Source organism: Tupaia chinensis, unplaced genomic scaffold (assembly GCF_000334495.1).
Source record: "Tupaia chinensis unplaced genomic scaffold, TupChi_1.0 Scaffold000318_1, whole genome shotgun sequence".
In the NCBI taxonomy this organism is placed as follows: Eukaryota; Metazoa; Chordata; class Mammalia; order Scandentia; family Tupaiidae; genus Tupaia; species Tupaia belangeri.
The window spans coordinates 3238412-3255414 of record NW_006159811.1 but is presented as its reverse complement, the minus strand read 5'-3'; the positions used below and the strand labels follow the sequence as shown (position 1 = coordinate 3255414).

The window sequence follows — 17003 nt, the reverse complement described above, 5'->3', positions numbered from 1 at the left end:
TTCAATGATCTGGAAAAAAGACACATTTAGAGAGGGGGACAGTGATGGACATTGGAATTATTCATTTCAGAGTAGGGGTTAAAAACGTTTAATGTCATGAGACCATGATAATATCCTGCTAGGAGAGAGAGTGGCCAACCTTTGATCCCCAGGAACACTTAGGGGAAAGTTTTTTATTTTAGAAGAAACACACAGGAGGTTTAATTAGGCATGGGAACAAATTGTGTAGAATTCATAACAAACAACAAAAAGAAAAGCTTAAGGTTTTTCTTGATTTTCCCTTTAGCTTTCTTCTTCTCTTCTTTCCCATCTCTCCTTCCCTTCCAAGGCATCTGGCATCTGCGTTTCCAGAACGTCACAACCCCTCTGGTTCCCCTCCTTTTAAAAAGGCAGCTGAAAGGAGAATTTGGGGCTGTGCCTGGGACTAGAGCCATCTCTGCGGGAGGTTTTCCTGAGTAGGGCCAGACTGCTCTTACAGGGAGGTTAGTCCACCAGGTAAAAACACAGGTGGGGCTCTGAGCTACTCAGGAGATAGCGCTGCGTCGGAGCACCCGGCCCTAGTAGCTCCCAGGTGTTCTTAAACTTGCAGGATCTCAGACCAAAGACGCCATGAGTTCGGCTCCAGCTTATCCAGGCTCTGGAGTAGAGCCGTGGGACGGTAGGAGTCATGGCCGAACTGACAACCTGGCAGCGGCCTCTGAAGCGGGCTTGGAGGGCACGTCGGTGGGGTAACCGGTTGACAAACCTCCCGGGTGCCAGTGGTTAGCGTCCGGGGAGGAGCGGGTCCACCGGTCCTTGCGCCTGTCTGTCTGTCGGTCTGTCGGGGGATTTACGCACGTGCGGTTCCAGCTGGCAGCAGCACACGTGGAGAGGTGGCTTGGAGCACCAGTCGGGCAGAAGGCCCTGGGCACACACCCGGGAGAGTCCCAGGGCCTTTTTAGAGGAGGGCAAGGTTTGTTGGGGCGAAGGGAAATGTTCTGAAATTTCAGAGGCAGCCAGACTTAGGTTTATTTCGGTATTTCTGTGTGTCCTTTTTTTTTTCCCACACAACTCTGCTTCGTCAGTATCTGAGATTGTTCTCTGCTTCTTGCTATCTTTCTTCCTCTGTCTTAGAGGAAAACTTTCTCTATTTGTTTCTTGTAGTTTATCCAGGAAGTCAATGCCAACAAAAGATAGCTTCTGTTCAACGAGGGAAGACCCCAGATTAGAAGGCAGCAAGCAGCAGGTTGGCAGTGGGGGATCAAAAGGATGTGTCTACAGTAGGTTAGGTGTGCCTGGGATCTCAGCAAAAGAGGCTTATTCCCAAGAGTCACCTCCTTTTCTCTCTACAAAGGCACCAAGAGACAAAGATTTTTGCAATTTAGGCCTTGCTAGAGGGGTGGTTCCAGAAAACCACCTGAAGGAATTTGAGATCAACAAAGAACCATTAATGGTCAGGTAAAGAAGGCATTGACAGGTATCCATTGTATCCAATCCTCCATTTCTTTTAAAATCCATGTTGAAAGATATCTATAAAAGACTAGGGGTGCTTCCTAAACAGCACCTAAACGAAACGTTAACTAACAGTTTTCTAACTTATTCTAGTTTACAGCAGCCCTCCTGAGTTTAGTCTTTCCACATGCACTGTTTGCATTCACATATTCTTTCATTCATTCTTGCACTCCATACAGGATACTTAACTTTATTAAGCATGCATGATATCTGGTTACTTTGGGGCTAGGGCTAGCTTTTGTTTTGTTTTGTGTCTTCCATAGATTTTTCTTGAAGAGAAAAGCAAAGCTTAAATATTCAACTCTCTGTGATTTTCTGCTTTGTGATGTCTGGAGAGTCTTACATTACTTAATATTGTAAAATTTGGTATCATTGATCCATGAAGAATTTATGGAATGCCTCATGTTAAGTAAGATGACTTGTGATTTGGAAATTTAAAGTGGGTCTTTGCCCTCACATAGCTGTGGAAAAGAAATAGCAGCCTCCTCATCGCAGTTGGTCATTTACTTCTTCGAAGACAGCATTTGACAGTTTCCTGACATTTGTGTAAACTAACGTGTTGGTGACAGACTTTTACTAAGAGCATGTGAGAAAACATTTGAGTAAGTCTCACAAGATAGACTGAGAGAGCTAGGTCAAGGGCCATAAAGAATACATCCATTTAATCTCATCATCTAATTCTACTGTCTGTAAGTTAGTAATGTTGAAAAAACTTATGTTCTTTTAGTTAAATCCTGCTACCTAAACATTAAAAAAATAAATAAATTAATTAATTAAAAAGTCAAAGTTTTGCCATGAAACTGCATTCTAACCCAAAGACATTCTGTAATACTTGTTGGCTAGGACAGATAAATATATATGTGTTTCACAACTACCATTTAATATGAAATATTTTTGCAATTTCTGAACATTTTTAATTTCACCATCAGAAGGATACTTTGGCCATAGATTTTGAAACTATTTAGGTGTGTCAATTAATATATGATTAGCTGCTCTTATACATAGTTATTTCAAATTTTGAAGACAGAAAATGAAATCCAACTCATTGCATATAAACCTTTATCTTGAAGAGATACTGAGGAAGGATGAAGAAAAATGACAAAGCAGATGATATGATCCAAGTATTGCATAGAAACAAAATGTTTGCTTAGATTTACATGCTTTCAAGTATAGTTTCAGTATGATCTTTCTGTTAAATTCTCTTGGGCCGTTGAAAAATGGGAAGTCACGCATTGTCAATTTAAAGAGGAAAAGTTTAAGACTATGACTACACAGAACCAAAGCATTCACATACAATATGAAAATTGCAATCCCATATTTTGATTGATAGAACCCTCGATTTCATTGATTTTTAAAAATTCTGAATTCACCATCAATTTTGGCAACACGTAGAATCATTACAGTCACCCAAGCCTGGATAACCCAGAATCTGTATCTCCTGTATGGAAAAACTCAAGTGGAAATTTTTTGTTACTAATTTAATCAGTGAAGGCTGCTAAGCTGGGTATTTCAAGACTCAGATTTGCTAACTTGGCATAGTCTATCTGTTACTGTGTGGATGCAAGTAGAGAAATTTCAGTTTTAAAATATTTTTCTTTGGGGATTTTCAGATGGGTTGTTGAAAGTTTTTGAATACATGGAATATCTGTGTTTTTCTATATTTTACTTACCAAGAAAAGGGAGAAGTCTATACATATGATTGTATCAACTATTATAGAGCCCTAGTATGGTAAAAAATCTGGAGAGGATTAAGTTGAAAAGTCTAGATATGTATATGTTTTCTTACTAAAATAAACTTACTTCATAATGCCTAACTATCTTTGGAAGTAAGTATGTGTGCAATTTGAGACACCAAAAATTTCTTGCCCTCTTCAACCTGGATGTCAACTCTGAGATTCCACCAAGAGAGAATAATTCCTTCTGTTAAGCATGCCCCTCTTCTCTTTATTTTCTTAAATGTGAATACCTGAGAAAAGATAATACACTGTCACTTGCGCTTTGATGTGAATTAATTTATACTGAGCCTTCACTCCTTTCCACACAAGCAAGAGGAAGCCACAACAGCAGCAGATTCCTAATACGTGTGTCCACACATGTGTGCACATGGAGTGTCTGGGCAAGGAAGAGAGAGGCAATGAGAGGCTCAATGAAGACAATCCAGTTTAGCAGTCATTGACTGTCTATGGTCTGGGAGACAGACTTGACAATTTGGTTAAGGCATCTATAAGGTAAATTGAAAATTTCCATCAAATTTATTATTATTGGGGGCCAGCAGGTGGCATGGTGGTTAAGGACACTGGACTCCTACATGACTGACCATGGTTTGAGTCCCAGACCTGGCGGCTTGCTTTCTCACTTTTCTCCCACCTCCCTCTCGCTCACTCTCTCCCTCTCTGATGAAATGAAAATAAATAAATAAAAAGTTAAATAAAATGGTTCTTTAAAAAAAAGTATTATTATCAACTCATAAAGAAAAGTCAGGAAGTTACTGAAATTAAAGCAAAAATCAATGTCACATAAATATTGTTGTTTTATATATGTTGGATTTAATGCACATGGATTTCAAATATTACATAGCTCTTTTGTAATTTATAAAAACTATTTTTAAATTATTTATTATTATTTATACGTTCCATTGTTGTACATAATTTAGATTGTAAAGAATATATAGAGTTCCTAAATGAATTACTGAGATTAGGCATAGTAACCTCAATAGCCCTGTGGTCACTTGTGGATAGGGGTGGGCAGGAAGTTGAATTATGACACTTGCTGAATCTGCTCTAATACTTGAGAAAACAAGACATTGTAAAATCACTGCTGACTTACTTTGGAAATTATGGTCTCAATAGTGTTCTCAATATTAGGCCATAATTACATTGAGTTTTAGAAAATCAGTATCAAAGTTGCATATGTGAGAAGTAACTTTTTTCACATCTTTTTTCTCTTCTGTAGTCTTCCTAGTATTAAATAGAATAATACATGTAAACTATGTTGAAGCTTTCAGTTAAATATAATTTTCTTAAAAGTATAAAATTCTCTTATTCTCAGGCAATATATCATTTTTATACTGAACCTTACAAGAAATCATACACCATGTAATAAAATAATAAAATTTTCATATATATTGTTTCATTTTCCTCATATTTAAAATTTATTACAATGTAAATTGTACATAGCAAATACTCACAGAACATACCAGTGTTGAGATACAATTTAAATGAGTCAAAGTGGAGTTTTCCTATAAAGATAGAATAATGTAGTTGCCAGAAACCCAGTTTACTTAAACCAATGTATTTCCATGAAACACATATTTGTAAAGCCCTTTTATTTCTTAAAATTAGCCTGTAAACACATATACTGAAGAGAATTTCATCTTTTATACTACTAAGTAATTTTTTTCATTAATATACAATAGCTTTGCATTTACGAAGCCTGGTAATTTTCCAAGAATGGAATAAGAAACTCCTAACAACCTAGAACCATGAGTTAATTGGAGGAAACATAACCAAATCTCCTCTTCTATCAACTCCACATTGTCTCTTTTGTATCCCATTCCACAAATAGGGGATTTTTCATATTCTCTTGTTTTCATTTTTAACACGCACTTTCACAGCATTTACAATCACGTCCCCATCTCCAAATACTGAAAATCATTAACACAGTTCTCAATATTATTCTGTAATTCTGAGAGAAATATAACTTGGAATCAAATGTTCTAGTCATACTCACTGAAGATATTACTATAACGTATTACATCCGTGTAATGTATTTACCTTTAGAAAGCATTCTCTGTGCCTTGTTACCATTTACTTGATAAAATAACAAAATGAGGGTGTTGTGTGTGTGTAGCACAGTCATGTAATTTTTATAGTAAAATCTGTCGTAAACAGAATTTCAAACATTTCAAAGTAAAAGATTTATGGAATACCAGTTTTCTTAGTTTATTCCTAAAAGCAAAAATAGTTCCTTTCTACTAGCTTTTTGTGTTGTTGTTTTTTTAAAGAAACATTAATAAATAAATTGGCAGCTGCAGTTTCTCTGAGATGTTTTATTTACTCAGGATAAGAATATTTTATAACAAGTAGTTATTCGCCTATCTCCCTCCCCCCCTTGAACTTTCTAATCAAGTATTTTTAAGAGACTAAGTTGAATAACAGTATTTGCTACAATTGTAGGTCTTAACCCACATTGTGTGGTACAAGTGTTTGATAAAGTTATTCATATGTATGTATTTACAAGTATCACATATTTATTCACAATTTACTCCCTTTCGTAAGTTAAATAATTTTATATGTACTTCAAATACAGTAACAGGAGATTGCTATTTCAAGAAAATCTGGTGAATTTCTTTATTCATTAGAATTCTATTGGAATATTCTAATTAACTTCTATGCTCAAGTTTAATACATGAAAATGTTATGTTCTTTTTTTCTTCTCTAGTTCCTAGCCTTCCTTTTCTTTCTTTCTTTGTTCCTTTCTAAAGTATGTCTCTTTTTAGCTCTAGTGAACTATGTTATTTTGTTCATTTTTCCCCGGATTTGATGTAGACGACTAACAAAAAAAAATCATGTTCCTATAACATTATATATAAGTTTATGGTAAATATGCTGGTTTTCCGGTTATATGCAGACTAGAAGACTATGAGTTTCATCTTCTTAAAGTACCAGTGTGTGATTCTGTTGACCTAGTGGACATAGAGTTTGAAATTATTGTAGGATACAATTGGACATTGACCCAATAATTCCATGAAATACAAAATATAAATGTCATTATAATATTAATAAAATACCTCATGACATTTTATTTCAGGAAATGATTCAAAATGCAAGATGACTCAAACATAATCGTTTATACCCTTAAATGTTTAACTTCAGTGTCCTAACTTATTCAATAGAACTTTCAGTATCTCGGTATGTGTAGTCTTTAAAAGAGCTACTCATTAAGTAATTGAGTACGGTATATATTTATTTGTACTCTTGCAATCATGATGATTAGAAAAGAGGACTTATTTGACATAAACAAGTATTATTTTCCAGGCTTTCAAGTCATTTATACTTGTCTTAAATAGATATTTTATTTGCTTTATTACTAAAAGTGGTGTATTAACGATGAAAAAACAATGGGCGACAATTATTTTATAAACATTTAGGGAAAAAAAATCTATCTTTTCAACCTCTTTAGAACTTGAAATTATTCTGTTGTTAAACATTGCTTCCTAAAAGCAATTATCATGTGTAGAAAAAAAAAATCTTGACATAAAATCAAATATTTGAATCTTGAATTAATAATTTTCAATGAACATTTGAATGCTAGTCTCTTATTTTTACGTAGTGAATGTTATAAAAAATAAGAATGTTGAATGTTAAGGTCTTTTTTAAATTGCCATAATAAAGAATGGAAGGAATTTATGTAGAAATTTAATTCTTCACAATGATATATAGAAGAGTCTGTGTTTTATTTTGGGATTTCTGTCATTCTAGGTATTTTGGAAATATTTGCTGTGTCTCAAGGGATTGTAGGAATACGAGGAGTTTTCAGCAACAAATTTTTAGCGATGTCAAAAAAAGGAAAACTCCATGCAAGTGTAAGTAGAACTACTTTATATTTGTTAAAGGCATTATGGAGATTTTATATTTGTAAATTGGAATGAGGGGATTTTCCAAATAAGAAGGACAACTTGCTAAGATAATTCTATTTTTTCTGGTACAGTTATTTTTAACCAAGAGAATCATGTGTATTTCTGTAAGTAATTATTATAATATTTTATTTACTTAAAAAATTATTGAGTACACAATTAGTTTTTAAAGGGTAAGTGTATTTGGAAATAACATTCTAAAGTAGTTGTTATTATTTACTTCTTAGAAGTGGCTCAAGTAAGGAGACATATTATGGAAATAACATATAACATTTAAATTTTACATGTCTATGTGATTTTGTATGTATCCTTCGTAAATCAGATTCTTATTTAATTTTATAAGCTGTTCACAATGTCAAAAACCAGATCTAAGTAGTAGAGAGAATTTCAAAATGTTTGTGGAACAAACAGAATTAAAATACAAGTTTATTTTGGTGCAAGAAATTTTAAAACCCACCCACAGTATTTCCATAATATGTATTTTCACAAATTTTTGGAAGACTCTGTCATATAACATATTTTCATATTACTAAGTAGGAAGCAAAGAAACCAAGAATGAGAAGACTGATCTTCCATGGAGAAATTTTACTTGCTGAATTTCAGAAAGTTTTATCTTGCATTTTTTGTCACATCAAAAATAATTACTTATTAATACTGTAAAGACTAATTTTATACTCCTAAAAATTTCTTCACAGCATTTACACATTTTGTAACCAATTTACAAATTATTTACTTGCTTCGTTACGAAAATGTTCACTACCTGGGAAGTAGTAAGACATTTTAAGATTAATGAAATAGGTTTAGCTTAGCATAGCCACTTACAGATTTTCATTATTTGTATTAACATGTGTGCACGGCACTTAAAAGTGACTTATGCTTTTTCTATGACATATTAGGTTTCTTCATATTAAGTCATTTTAAAATTCAGTTTTCTGTAAAGGTAGTTTTTTTTATGCTTATTCCCTTTATTTCTTACTAAATGACCTCTCAAAATGTCATTTCTCCAAGTTTCAAAGTATATAGGCAGTTTTAACTAATGGTACAATCAACTGAAACTTACTATTTATGATTTTTACTTTTCACACCTTTAAAAAATTCAGTGAGAATTCCACTTGGTTCAACACAATAGGCTTTTACAATTTTTTTTCCTTAGCATCTCAAGGTGATTTGTTAATACTTTTTGAAGGAGACAGTAGAATCTGATCAATTTCGGTAATTATTTGAGGATTAAATGAGTTAATACATTTAAAGTCCTCAAAACCATATTTGGTACATTGAAAGTGCTTAATAAATATTACCTATTATTATTATATAGTAATGGCATTCGTATAATATAAACATAATATACACTAAAATCTCTGTTTATTAATATAAATAGAAGATCATTGTTAGAGTCTTTAAACACTTGATGCAAAAATTATAAAACAATTTACTTATTTCATCTTCTGAGCTGGTTACTATACTCTAACAAGCTGTAATATAGTATTTTTTATTTTTACATTTATTTATTTTAAGGGATAAAGTTCTGCTTCAACTATGAATACATAGGACATTCCATTTTATTTAAAAGATATTTGGTTTAAAAATGTTTAAAAGATTATTTTATTTAATTTTACTTATTCATTTTTTTTTTTTTTTTTTTTTGGAGAGGCTTTTGCTATAGAGCACGTGTGCTCGCCAGAATGACAGAGAGAGACAGAGAGACAGAAAGCGAGAAATCAAACACACACACACACACACCCTCCCTCCCCAGGGAGGATGGCCATGCTGCAATCCCTTCTCCCTTCTCCTTTTGAGATCTTGGGCATGCATGCTCACGCGCCCAGCATGAGTTCAAGCCATGGGGTCCGGGATTCTAACTGTGGTCGACTACATGGGAGTCCAGCGACATAGTCATTACTCCAACTGCTGGCACCATTTATTTTAATTTGACCAGAGAGAAGCAGTGAAAGAGAGAGAGAGGGAAAATGAGAAATGAAGCTAGCAGGTTCAGAACTTGAACCGGTCGGGCATGTGAGGGTGTCCATTGCTTCAATCACCAGGTCACCTGCTGGTCCCTTTTGTGCATAGGATAGAAAACAATGATTAAACACAGCTGAATAAAACAACTTTTCCTGTCTCCTTTAAGGTTGTATAAATAGAAACACCTTCAAAATCTAAGCATCCTAATAACACACAATATACGTAGAGAAACTTTTTCTTTGTGGTTTGTTCTGATATAGGTCCTGGTACATGCAAAAATAGACTTAACTTGGACTAGTTTAAGGATAATTGCCACAAAAAGCGAAGCATTACAAATGGATGCCAATTAGAAAGGTCAAACTGAGAGGTCAGGATACTTGATTCCTCTGTCAAATGCAAGTAACAAATTTCTAGAAATTTGACCCAAATGTCTAAGGATGGCTGGTCGAAATAACGCAGATAATGCAAAAACAGCATCTGTTATTCTTTCTCATCTTGGCAGGCTAAAGTTATTTCATGGAATAATGACTTTTAAATAGTACAAAGCAAGTCTTGCTCTTGTCACTCACTGAAGCTCTTTGATATAAAAGTCATTCTGGTGACTTTGAGATGAATTGTAGATAAAAAATTAAGCCCTACGATTATGTGGATTCTTTTTAAAACCAATTGTCCAAGCCCACTTTCTCTTATTTGAGCTTTTAGTAGGACTTCTTCTCTAAATGGAAATCTAAATAAATTATAAAGTGATTTATTTTTAAAGAAGTCAAATTTAGAAATATTATTAATCCTAGCAATTATCAATTTTATGTCCAGCTGGTGTCTTTCCTGTTTTCAGTTTCTACTTGAACATATTGAAATATTATTCTTGTAATTTTAAACATGATTATTTGATTTAGTTTTAGTTGCTACAGGATTACATTATTACCAAAAATGCTAAAAACTCTTATACTTTTAGAATTAGATGTATAATTTGTAAGTTACTTGAAATCAATAATTGTGTGAAGATATTTGAAGAGTACCTTCAGGGTTCCATCTACAAAGTAAATGTGAACGAAAAACAAAGTAAGCTGTAATTTTGGGGAAAGTAACCCCCTACCGTCTTGAGAACTATTTATGGATAATTCTAGATTTTCAACTTGTTTTTTATAGTGACAATCAGAATATTAAAAATGGGGTACCAGATGGATATGAGCTTTTTCGCTTACTTTATCTCATTAGCTAGTGAGGTGCAGAAAGAGGCTTAGAGATGTTAAATTATTTTCCTAAGGTTACACAGTTGACAGGAAAGGTTATCCTCTTAAAATGTTCTCTCTCTCATTCTCTTTAAATGCTGTAATGCTTGGTAAATAAAACCTAGCTTAAAAGAAGATATTAAGTTTTTTAGAACCAATTACATTGTTTTCGCTATTTTACAGGAGTTACTAAGTGCATAATTTGACAATATTTTCATATTACATGTAAACAATAAACACCGTGGCATAGTCTTAGACTATTTATAGCATTCTAGTAGCTAAATAAACTGGCAATTTTAAATCTGTACTTAAAGTAACAAATATCCCCTGTACTTCCCCTCTCTCTCTGTGATTCAGAGCACTTTTCCTGACCATCTTTCTTTTCCTTTTTTCTATGTCTCGGATACTTGACTCTAGATCTAGAGAGGAGAGGAAGTGACCACAGACTTTTACAAATGTTGGTTATTCAATGTGATGATGAGTCGCATAGAGAATCTCTCTCCAGATAAACTTCCAAAACAGAAAAGAGATCTTTTTGGCTGGCCAAAATCTTTATTTAGTAAATGCTTCCTCATCCATGGACACAAAGGTAGGAAGCTGAGACTGCAGCCCAGTGCTGTTAGATTTAGGCAGCCTTGATGCTGATTTTACTTTTTGGTGCTAAATTTGTTAATTCCGTAAGAGAAGTTTTATTTGAACTTTCATCACCTAAGTATGCCTGGCTTCCTGCACTCAATCAAGCTTCTAATCTCCATGCAGTCTTCTTAAGACCTTTGCTTGTACACTCTAAATATACAACGCAGCCGAATTCTTGCCATGCAGGTTTTTTCAGTATTCTTCATAAGGATGAGGCGTGCAGGGTTTTCCTTGTCGCTTGTGTCAGGAATCATGGGGAACAGTAGTCAATAATTGCTTCTTTTTGAGCCATAGTTTTTCAGCGCCGTTGCCGCCATGGCCTGGACCTTCTTTCTCAACACGTGGCCATGCCAAGTTCCTTCCTGAGGCAGAGTGCCCTTCTTTTTCTGTCTCTCTCTCTTACTCTGTTCATGCTCCTCCTTTAGGTTGATGTCCCCGTAGGAGCCTGTTGGATTTATCAAAGGTGGGTCCAGATGGAAGAGTAAAGGCCTCTTGGGGTGGTTCGGAGCAGTTATATTTCTCCAGGCTGAGTCCCACGCCATGACTTACTAACTGTGCCATTTCACTTAGTCTTTCTATTTCTTGGTTTTATCAACTATAAAAGAAGGGGAATTAACTTTTGTGATAGCTGTATTTTAAACAAGACACGTATAAAACACTAAGAGTGGTGCCTGGAAGGTATTCAGCACTGAAAGTTTAAACGGATCTCCTTGAATTTGCTCTCAGGCAGCTGTTTGAAGTTCCTCCATCTCCTTTCTTTCTGATTTTGGGGTCAGACAGCTGTGACACTTCAGTTATTTAGATGAGCCCCCAATCCTATTTCTCACCGATCTTTTTTTCCTTGGGTCCCAACTTTTTGTGCATACTCTAATGCCTTGGCTCTTGGGTTTTCCTTTTTCACCAAGGAACCCAATTTGAAAGCAGAATTTCCAGGCTCAAGCTCTTAAAGGGGCAAGGATTTCCTATAGTCCTGTCATTTTTTTCCAAAGCCTTAATGTCTGTCTTGTTTTTTCCCTAAAAAATGTAAATCCTAGAAAAGGTAGTTATCATATACTCTTCATTCTTTTCATAAAGAATGCACGATCGCTCATTTTCTTTTGGGGAAGGCATGTTAGCTTATTTTAAAGATCCGGAAAGAAGCATGTGGTAGAATTATTTTTGTTTCTCAGGGTTTTAGGGGATCATGTTTGGAAGGAAAACTAATTGCAGAGTTTACGAAATAGGCGTGGAATGTGTGCTTGATCAGGCCTAAGCAACAACTAGAACGTCCTTCTTTCCTGGCTTCAGAGGGTGCCAGCTGGCTTGCCCAGCACGAGAGTCTGGACTAAACTTCCTGTGCTGGGGGCACAGTGAGGAGGAGTCAGCAGCCCCTAAAGCTGGGCATGTTTACTGAAAGGAGAAATGGAAGCTTGAGTAATACTTGTCCTCATCATTAAAAAATAGCTTCTTAAGCACTCCAATGGGCTGGTCAAGACCATGAGCTATATTGAACACTTGAATATGAACTTCTCTTGCCCACTAGGAGCTTTCCATTCACACAGTACAACTGAATATCTGGTAATGCCAGCCCCAAAACAGGTTTGGAGTTCTGCCTTTGCAGTAAATCTAGTTTTTCTTACTCTTGCACCAAGGAAGTCAGGGTAGAGGGTCCATTTTATTGAAGTGCGACGAGTTAACTTGGAGCATCAGAGATCTAGGCTGGCCTATGAAGACATGACAGTGTTCATATTTTTCTGAATACTGGGGAGGGACGCTTGGTTTTCCAGTACTTTAATATGGAGTCACTTCAGAGCGAGTGAGACTGTATCAGAGCCTGGGAGAAAGCCTGGGTTTGTGTGGTGTTACAGAGAGGGCTTTCGACTCAAAATCAGAAGAGTTTTATGTCACAGGTCTATTCTGGCATTTGATAAATATAGGACTTTAAGTGGATCATTTTCTTTACTTCTCAGACTGAAAAGCCAGATAATAATATCCTGAGAGTGATCATGAAATTATTGTGAGAATTAAATAATGCATGTAAATCACATAGTACCTAGTAGCCTTCAGTGGCCCAGCTTTGTACAGTTATTAAGGGCACTGGAAAGACAGCTCCTATCTTATACCATATTTATCTTAGTGTGGCCTTTATCTCATCCACATCAAAAATCACTCAGGAGCCCAGCCTCTGTGGTGTAGAGGTGACGCAGGTGCCCTGCAAGGCTGGAAGCAATATGACCAGCCATGGTCCAGATCCCTGGGTCAGTTCAAAAGCACATTGGGCACATACTTAAACACATAGGCTCCTGAGGAGCTGGAGGGCTGGAGAAAGGGGACTGCAGTGTAAGGAGACCCTGTTGAGGGCTCTTTTCCCTACGCCCCCTGTTGTGCACACACATGTACTCTCTAGTGTTAAAGAAAAATTCATATATGATACTGGTTAATGATGTAAGTCCAGGCTCTCACCACAAACTACTAAAATGCAATCTCTGGAAAGGGCTGGGGGAGTCTGTATTTTAAACAGCTCCCTGAGTAATCGTAATTCATGGAGTTAGGAGGAAAGATCTTGTGGCTGATATTCCTCACTACATGATCAGGTTGGTTATTATTAAAGCCAGCTTGCACATTTCTAGCTCAGTATTAAGAACTGAGACATGAAACGGACAAATATCCAGTGCCAAACAGGAAATATGGCCCTGACCTGGAGATAGCACAGCAGGGCCTAACTAACCCATGTGGGACTCATATGGTAAAGAGTAAAAGCAGGCCTTCTGGGTGCACGCTGCCCTGCACCCAGCCACACCCACCCAGAATGGCCTGGGATTAGGGCACCTGTTCCTGGAAGTTCCCATCATGGGGGTAGAGTGGGAACCCAGGAGGCAGGAGAACCAGAAGTGCAGACCCATATAGCAAGGAGACTTTGCCTAGAGCATGATTCAATCATAATTTTGTTGTTGAGCATTTTTTCCCTTTATTTGTGATAGAGTGTGTACACACACATGGGAGAGAGAGAGAAGCATCCCTCTACAGGGTCTGGTTATGTCACTTCCTCCAGTCCTCCAGCTCATCAGATCTTGGACACTCAGAGGTGTGCCCTGTGTGTTTCAGACTCACCAGGCTAGGGATTTGGAACGCTCTGCTGTGTGGGACCTCGCTTCTCTTGAGCAGCTCATTACTGTAAGTCACAGAGCTGCCCCATAACTATTTTTATTACAGTCTACAGTAATATTTTTATTATTTAAAAATATTATAGTCTATATAATAACATTTTCATTGTTAAGATTTGGTTAACAATTTAACTTACAAGTTTGTTTTTTTTTTCCCAAGAGGCATATCAAAGAAAATAAAGTGAAAGAAAGAATTAAAAATGGATTAAATACCTCACAAATTCCAAGGCTGATACTTATGTCCAATCCAAATTCACTGCTGTCTCTACACCTTTGTAATATACTGCATGTTTACTTCTGTAGTTGCACATAATGAAAACCATCATGTGTCTGCACAGCTTCAATGTATTTCCTTCAAGGTCCTGAGCCATCACAGAACATGTTTACCAAGGACTTAAACTATGTTAAGAGTTTTAGAGGTTGTTTTTCTTAAACAACGTTGATTTACAAAGAACTTCTATTTGATTTAATTGATCCTTTGTTTAACTTCAATTCAGTGGAATTAGTTTTTATCTGGAATAGTCTAAGTTTTAATCAATGTTTTTCTTTCTTTGAGCTGAATTTGACTTTCTTTTAAATATCCATCATATGTCATACGTCTTCACTGTGAGAAGAGACAAAGAGTCAAATGATGTCCTTCTAGTGAGAAAGTTTTTATTTCCCTTTTCTTCTTTTTTTTTTTTTTTGCCATAGGGCATGTGTACTTGCTAGAGAGAGAGAGAGACAGAGAGAGAGAGAGAGAGCTATCACTCCTACCCACCAAGGGAATGGTCATGCTGCAATTCCCCTTTCCTCCACTCTCTTCTCAGAATTTTGGGTACGTATGCACATGCACCAGGCTTGTTTTTCAAGCTGTTGGGTCCAGACCTTGAACTGTATAGTTGGCTATGTGGGATTCAGTGCCTTAATTTCCATGCCACTGTCTGGCCTTTCATTTCCTTTAATAGCATTGTGTTTTCTTTCCTCAGAATAATTTGGATATTCAACAAAAAAATAGTTTGATTTGCTTAAGTTTTGGATTTTCCTGGGGTGTACTAATCTACATAGAATTAACTGATTTGATATATTTGCTATAGGGCGCCTGTGCTTGCCAGAAAGACAGAGAGAGACAGAGAGACAGAAAGTGAGAAATCACCCCTGCAGGGGGAGTGGCCATGCCGCAATCCTTCTCCTTCATTTTCCTCTTGGGATCTTGGGCACGCATGCACATGCACCAGGCTTGAGTTTAAGCCACTGGGTCCAGGACGCAAACTGCAGTCGACTATATGGGAGTCCAGCGATATAGCTTTTATACTAACTGCTGGTCCCTGATCGTTTCATTTTAATTTTGTAGTAATGGCTTGTTAGCTATACCTTTTTTATTTTACACTTGCAAGGTGAAGAAGAAATTAAAAAAAAAAAAATCCAGATAATTTAAGCCAACAAAGAATGTGAAAAGGACCATGCCAATGTTGTTTGCCTCTGTAAAAGCGGCAAGTAACACAATGCCTGGCATGTGATATGCACTTCATAAATGTGAAACAAAAAAGGTAACTCTTTACACACATTTTTTAAAGTGAAGTTTTATTAAAAAACACAGACATGCTTATATATGTATGTATTTTCAATGTCTTATTTATTTATTTATTGAAAGATTGAGATTGATTGGTTTTTGATAGGACCTTGCCATGTTAGGTCCTCCTGCCCCAGTCTCCTAATTAACAAGGACTAATACTACACCCTGGGCCACCCTGCCTGGCCTGGTTAGGTGGGCCCAGGATTTGAACCATCATAATAATGTGTGCCACCAAGGTTAAGTCAACTGCACAAACATTTTAATGATTGCTTTTGTTGTAGTGGCTAATGGTGGTAGAACAATGGAATGATAGGAGTCCTGATTTCTTTTTTTTTGGGGGGGGGGAGGTTTTTCCTATAGGGCTCGTGCGCTCACCAGAAAGATAGAGACAGAGAGACAGAAAGTTAGAAATCACTTCCCGGAGGGATGGCCATGCTCCAATCCCTTCTCCATTCTCCTCTCAGGATCTTGGGCATGCATGTACATGTGCCTGGTGTGAGTTTAAGCCACTGGGTCCAGAATTCAAACCACGGTCGACTACTTGGGAGTCCAGTGACATAGCCATTATGCCAACTGTTGGTCTCAGGAGTCCTAATTTTAGTAGCTTATTTAACATTTGATTCACTTCTCTACCTTAACTGTAGAAAAGTCTCTATGGCAGCGTCTTTTTTTTTTTTTAGAGAAATAATGCAGTTCTATTATTTAAAAAGCATATTTTTTGGGGGGGACTTCCTTGTGTATGGGGTGGCTCTTATATCTTTATATCTGGGTAGTCATTCTTTCTTTCCTCTTGGAGAAAAGAATGGAACTGTTCACCCATCTCCCCTCACATGGCTGTTTCACTTATGTAGTAGTCTGCTCTGTACACTTTCCTTAATAAACTTGCTTTTATTCTCCCTCAAGAACAAACAAACAAACAAAATTTTTAAAAAGTGTATGTTTTATTAAGTCCTTTTTAATAATTCAAATGAAATGTTATTTTATTCATTTATAATGTTCAGATATATTTATTTATTCATTTATTTAAATTACAGATAAATTTGTATGATGTATATAAAATGTGATGTTTTAAAGTATATATATACATTGTGAAATAGTTTTTTTCTCTTGAAATTTATTTAGTTTTTACATTAATTCACTATACATCATTACAGCCTACAAATGAATTTTCCATCCAAAATACACTGTATATTGGCTCAATCAAGCACATCAACATACATGTTATCAGCAAGTAATTTTCCAATTCTTATGTCTTGTATACTTTGTTTTTTGTTTTGCCATCCTTGATTCCCTATCTCTCACCCTCTGCCATGTCCCACCCTCCTCCCACATTGTCTCTGGTATCCATG

At 36.1% G+C, this 17003-nt stretch overlaps 1 protein-coding gene across 1 annotated transcript in view; it reads left to right on the top strand.

The window, feature by feature from the left end:
• Positions 1–17003, top strand: part of FGF5 (fibroblast growth factor 5) — a 28966-nt gene that overhangs the window by 971 nt on the left and 10992 nt on the right. The window contains 1 exon segment of the mRNA XM_006151458.1: positions 6919–7075. Coding sequence (XP_006151520.1) covers positions 6919–7075 — 157 coding nt within the window.